The sequence below is a fragment of the Camellia sinensis genome, chromosome 6 (assembly GCF_055761805.1).
Source record: "Camellia sinensis isolate YWXY chromosome 6, ASM5576180v1, whole genome shotgun sequence".
Classification (NCBI taxonomy): Eukaryota; Viridiplantae; Streptophyta; class Magnoliopsida; order Ericales; family Theaceae; genus Camellia; species Camellia sinensis.
This window is the reverse complement of record NC_138966.1, coordinates 125,418,373-125,424,794: the sequence shown is the minus strand read 5'-3', so window position 1 is coordinate 125,424,794 and position 6,422 is coordinate 125,418,373. Positions and strand designations below refer to the sequence as shown.

At 38.2% G+C, this 6,422-nt stretch overlaps 2 protein-coding genes across 3 annotated transcripts in view; one reads left to right on the top strand and one right to left on the bottom strand.

Moving 5' to 3' along the window:
- The first annotated feature begins 4,421 nt into the window (after positions 1-4,421).
- Positions 4,422-5,213, top strand: LOC114292014 (uncharacterized). The gene has a single exon (XM_028235922.2). The coding sequence runs from the start codon at positions 4,422-4,424 to the stop codon at positions 5,211-5,213; it is 792 nt and encodes a 263-aa protein (XP_028091723.2).
- A 763-nt stretch (positions 5,214-5,976) lies between these two features.
- Positions 5,977-6,422, bottom strand: part of LOC114292034 (WAT1-related protein At1g43650) — a 49,866-nt gene continuing 49,420 nt past the window's right edge. For both annotated transcript variants that reach the window (XM_028235941.2, XM_028235942.2), the window contains one exon: positions 5,977-6,377. In XM_028235941.2, coding sequence (XP_028091742.1) covers positions 6,221-6,377 — 157 coding nt within the window. In that variant the 3' untranslated portion in view covers positions 5,977-6,220. The remainder of the gene's footprint in view (positions 6,378-6,422) is intronic.

Genomic DNA, 6,422 nt, shown 5'->3' with positions numbered 1-6,422 from the left:
TAAAATTTTTTTTTAATCTTCGAAGTTATATGTCCAGCAAAGGTCATCCATAATGTCCAGCACAGGTATTTCCTTTGTGTCACAGTATGGATTTTTTTTATGTTTTTTTTTGGTATTTTTTATTTTTTGGTTCACCCGGACAAGACAATCTGCACACAAGAAGGGGGAAAAAATTAGTAACACTTGCACAAGAAATATATATATGTATATATATTAAAATAAAAAATATATATTACAATACAAATTACCTCTAAACCAAACAACTTACCTCTAGTCCACAGCAACGGTGCCATAATTTGATGCGCTATCATTTGCACACCAAAAATTCTATTTAAAACCAAGTAATAACTACTATTCCGAAGTATAGCGATTGAGACCAGGTGTCGATCCTTAGGGACTAATCGAATTGTGTTGTTTCAAAAATAATAATTAAAGTAATTTAAAGAAGATTGGTTTTGAAAATAATAAAACTAAAATTAATAAAGCATAAAATAAATCAAATAAAATAAGAAATATCTTAGGATTTTGAATCCACCATTAACCTTAAGGAGTTATTGATATCTAGTTTTTAAAAAATCATTGATTTAGATATTGTGATATAAGTTTGTAAAAAATAAATGTATAAAGAGAGAATAAATTGTGTATATATTGATATATGTTATTGTGTATTTACAAGAGAATAAGTTCGCTCTCTTTATAGAGAGGAGAAGGAGACAGTTGGAATACTGGCTCACCGAAAGCATACAAATATACATTAAGATAATGCAAAGGCGTCTGAAGGTGGTAGTGGGTGAACTCTTTACAGCCTACAAAGGCACTACAATTACAGCCTACAAAGGCACTACAATGCATAGTATAATATATACAAAAGGCACTATAATGTATAATATAATATATGTTAACAGCCCCCCGCAAACTCAAGGAGGGTAGGAACTAACCAACTTGAGTTTGGAGAGAGTAACAAAACAGAAAAATAAGCTGACAAATAAAATTAAAAAATGGGATAGGAGACACTGTATGGTTGTGTCAGACCGTTGTAGAAGACACGGTATGGTCGTGTCGGACCGTTGTAGCAGACAGTTTACGGGGTCATGTCGGACCGTTGTAGCAGACACTGTGTGGTCGTGTCAGACCGATGTAGAAGACAGTTTACGGGGTCATGTCGGACCGTTGTAGCAGGACAGTTTACGGGGTCATGTCGGACCGTTGTAGAAGACAGTTTACGGGGTCATGTCGGACCGATGTAGCAGTTGACCGGAATCAATGTCGGGACAGTTTATGGGGTCATGTCGGACCGTTGTAGCAGACACTGTGTGGTCGTGTCAGACCGATGTAGAAGACAGTTTATGGGGTCATGCCGGACCGGTGTAGAAGACAGTTGATGGGGTCATGTCGGACCGTTGTAGCAGACACTGTGTGGTCGTGTCAGACCGATGTAGAAGACAGTTTATGGGGTCATGTCGGACCGATGTAGAAGACAGTTTATGGGGTCATGTCGGACCGTTGTAAAAGCTTGTGGTGGTGCACCAAGGAGGCGACTTAGGGAGTGCGCCATGGGGTGGCTTGAGTGGTTCCCATGGTGTGTAACCATGCTCACCATGACACATGTATAACCCCCCCTCAAACTCAAATAGGTGTGAAGATAGAAACCTATTTGAGGTTGAAACAAAGGGATTGATAAAGCTGGCCGGTGTAGAAGACACTGCATGAGTGTGTATATAGGCTGCCCAAAAGATATACATGGATGTAGATATCGAGCCCTCAAAAGTCGTGCCCTCAAAAGGTGTGCCCGCACCCTCAAAAGGCGTGCCATCAAAAGGCGTGCCCAAATGCATCAAAAGGCGTGCCATGAAAAGGCGTGCCAGGTTGTCGGCGAGCGCCGAGCGGCGCAAGATGCGCGTGTCTGCCTTGGCTATATAACCAAGACGAAGGCTGAGGCTGAGGCAGAAGCAAAAAAAACCCTGCGAAATCCTCTGTAAAACTCTTCGTTGTGCTGAGAGAGAGAGGCTGTAATACCGTTGTGCTGAGAGAGAGAGTCTGTAACACTCTGTTGTGAGAGAAAATGGCTTCTTCGTCCCGCCCTCTGCTTACTCTCTTTCCCGACCTCAACGAGTCCACAAGAGAGATAACTGGTGCGGTGTCCCGTGAACCTCAACCAAACACCACTGGGTTTGCTCCGTTGAACTTTCCGATGCAGTCGGTGGAGCAAAAAATGGCAGTGCAAACGGATGTGGAGGCGAATCAGTATACTTTGAAGGCATGCGTGGAAAGCATGACGGCGGTCACAAATTTGTCGAACCGGCTGCAGAGTAGGACAAATGAGGTGCAGCATTTAAACTCCCAGCTGGCTCTGCTCCAACGCATGTATAAGGATGCGCGAGCAGAGATAAGCGTTTTGAAAGCGGAAAACAAGGAGCTGAAGCGAAAGGCCACCGTGATGTTCCGATTTGGAGGGCCGCCATATGCGACAGTGGAGGAGCAGGGAGTGAATGTGCTTGGTGGATTAGGAAGCACAGAGGCAGCACCGTCAAGGACCGCCCAGGACGGAGGCAAAAAGAAGAGACCGGCGGCAGAGTAGGTCGGTGGGTGGCCCGTCTGCAGAAAAGAAAACAAAGCTGTTGTTGTTGTTGTTTTTTTTTTTTTTTTTTTTTTTGTGTAAAATGTGGATCAGGGTTGATCCCAATATGAATAAAATGAGTGTATTGTGCAAATCTGTTTTTGCTTTTTTTTTTTTTTTTTTTTTGTTTTTTTTGTTTTTTTTTTTTTTGTTTTGGTAATAAGAATAATAAGAATAAGATATTAAAAGGGAAAGAAGGTGCACTGGTGGGTGAATAAAAAAAAAATGGGTGGAATAAGGAATCATAAAGTGCATGTGGGGCGGTGGGTTGAAAAGTAAAAAAAAAAAAAGAGAGAAAGAAAGTGGGGTTTGCAGGTACATTTGTGACTGGCAGTGAGCATAATGATGAGTTCTTTGTAGATGAAAATGGCCGAATCAGGACAAGAACAAACCGTTCTGGTGGGATCCAGGATGGAATATCCAATGGAGAAATAATAAACATGAGAATAGCTTTAGCGTCTGGAAAGAGCAGAAAGTGTTTGGCTTACAAGGTTGTATCTATGTAGGTATGTATATTTATGTGTTGATAGAGGTGACAGCGGAATAGGTTGAGGTCCGGCGAGCGGCCAAGGCGAGGTTGCCGCCCGCCGGTGAAGCGAGAAATACTAAGATCTTAACCTTGCTCTGATACCATGTAAAAAATAAATGTATAAAGAGAGAATAAATTGTGTATATATTGATATATGTTATTGTGTATTTACAAGAGAATAAGTTCGCTCTCTTTATAGAGAGGAGAAGGAGACAGTTGGAATACTGGCTCACCGAAAGCATACAAATATACATTAAGATAATGCAAAGGCGTCTGAAGGTGGTAGTGAGTGAACTCTTTACAGCCTACAAAGGCACTACAATTACAGCCTACAAAGGCACTACAATGCATAGTATAATATATACAAAAGGCACTATAATGTATAATATAATATATGTTAACAAAGTTGATCAGAAAATATATCGTCAAGAAGATTTGTATATTAAAATCATAAAGTCACGAATCATCTTCGCTTAGCACGGACTATCACCACCATACTACGATTGTTGCATGACCCCTCTTTCTAGGTATGACTTGTCTAACAATTCTTATATACAGCATTGAAAATCATTCTATAATATGCACTCAACGCCTTAATCTGAATAAAAACTTTGATGCACAAATAATCTCAGTTATACAACTATATCTAAATCAAATCAAAACTAAAAATACCAAATATAATAAAATCCCAATTACTTGATCAAGATTTTATCTCCACCCTAAAAGAAGATTATTTCCTAATGCACATTGTATAATATGCACTCAATACCTTAAATACATAATCTGAATAAAAGAAGATTATTTTATTTACAAACACTCTCACTCTTTCTTCTTTGGCCAAAACCTCTGCCTGCTCCTTGCTCGAGCTCCCCGAACTCTGCTCTCCCTTTTTACGGTCTCTTCATTTCTTTTATAGATGGAATGATAGACCTCCAGAAAGAAAATAAATAAAAAAAATATTATTATTATATATACAAGTGAGCTGGTGAAGTTGATGATGCCGACAGCACCTAGCTACAATAATTACAATAACAAAAGAAAAAAAGAAAGTAGAGCAATAACAATTAAAAAATAAAATAATAATAAAAAAAGATAGTGGACGGGGTGGAAGAATGATGACTCCATCGAAATGTTCTAAGGCTCCATTTGGGAAGTGCTATTTGGGACTTTTTTGATTATGGTAGTCATAAAAGATAAAATAGATTATTTTAGTTACAAAAAAACAAAACATCCTATTCAACTCATAATCATTACACTCTTCTTGTTCCAATATCTATGGAAAAAGAAAGGTCATTGAGTTCTTTCATGCAAATGAGGGATAGCTTAGGGGTTTGGAAGTTACTGTTCAGAAGACCACTTCTTGCTTGGGAGGAAGATGAGGTTAGTAGGTTGCAAGTATTGATAAGAGATGCTCTTGGGCTTAATATGGGGCTGAAGGACTTTATTAGGTGGAATGCATCCCTGGATGGTCAGTTTACTGTGGCAGGAATAAGAGAATGGTATGAGTCGAATCAAGGTCCAAGATTGCAGGTCCCTAGGTTGATTTGGAAAGGTGTAGCTCCACCAAAAGCTCAGTTCTTGAGTTGGTTGGCATGGAGAGGAAGGGTGAAAACAATTGGTATGTTAAAGAGGTTTAGGGCTGTGAGTAGCAGTGTAGAGAATCTATGCCCTTTCTGTAAGCTGGAAGAAGAATCAGTAGATCATATTCTATTGCAGTGCTCTATGGTTTGGAAGGTTTGGAAGGTTTGGTCCTCTCTGCTGAATTGGTGGGGCTTATCTTGGGTCACACCTGCTACTGTTGATGGAGTGCTGCTATGGTGGCTAGGAACACAATTCAAGAAGACAGTTAAGAAGATTTGGCGGCTTGTACCAGTTGCAATGCTGTGGTTAGCATGGAGGTTAAGAAATGACTGTGTTTTTCATGAGAGGCAACCGAACTTGGAGAAGCTTGGTGAAATTATAAAGGTAAGGATTGGGTTGTGGGTGAAGTCTGGGTTGCCTGCGATCCCTTATTCAGTGCATGATTTTGTGGAGAATTTGAATCAGGTATGCTATTGTGTGAAGTAGGGACTCAGTTTTGCTGCTGCTGCTGTTATTGCTAGTTTTTTGCGAATGCAAAGCTGCTGCTAGGTGTTGTTGCTACTGCAGAGTTGTTTTTGCTTGTTTGGTTGAGGTTTTTTTTTTTTTTTTTTTTTTTTTCTGGCTGTTTGATTGGACTCTCTCTAATCTTAGGCAATGTGCTGGCATATGATTAGGTTGGCTCTTTGGTATCAACCTAGTTGGGATTGTTGAGTTTAACTATGATATTTGTTGCACTCCCTTGCTTTATTGATGTATGTTCTCCGCTTGTATATAGCTTCTTCATTAATAAAGTTTTTCTTTTTTGCTGATAAAATATATATATATATATATATATATCCCAAAAAAACTCTTTAGTGTAATTTTTTCAAACGTAATACTTCAATTAATGCAACACACAAAAACTCTTTACTATATTTTTTTTCAATTGTAACACTCTAATGTAACACATTATAAAAATTCCATAGTGTATTTTTTTCAAACGTAACAATGTAACATTTAAAAAAAACTCCTTAGTGTATTTTTGTCAAACAGAACACTCAAATCAATGTAATACACAAAAATTCCTTTATGTACTTTTTCCAAACGTAGCACTCTAATATAACAATACTCCAATTAACACCAGAAAGTCACACAAAAAAAATCAACCCCCCAAAAGAATTTTCCACACCTCACTTTTCCATTTCTATCTAAAAAACGAATCAAAAAATTAGAAAAATGAATTACAAAAGGACATTCACCTAAACTTAAATGGCTCCAAATCAAATAAATACAACTTTCTAAAAAAAAATAAATTCATTGGTTCATAAGAAAACTCTTACGATTAAATGATCAACATTCCCCTATATGAGATTTATTGGTAAATTTTTTATTTTTTTTCCTCGACATGAAATCATGGACAAGGTAATTATGAAAGTCAATAATATAGTGTGACTCACACTCAAGTTCTTGACATGTTAGTTTTTTCGAGTACACAGTATTTTGATTGTACACCGCTATACGCTTTCCTCTTTTGTTTCTAATTTCTGTTCAACTGATTTGGCTTCTTTTGTTTCTGATTTTTGTTCAAGTAATAGTTTGGCTTCTGCTTCTTTGTGCTTCCCCCACAAAACACCATAGAGGCCTCCCACTAGCAGTAAAGCTCCACAAACACTGCCACAACATGAAAATTTTATTTCTCTCACATTGACACAACAC

Coding starts and splice junctions, on each gene's coding strand:
- LOC114292014 (XM_028235922.2), top strand. CDS start 4,422: ATGGAAAAAGAAAGGTCATTGAGTTCTTTCATGCAAATGAGGGATAGC.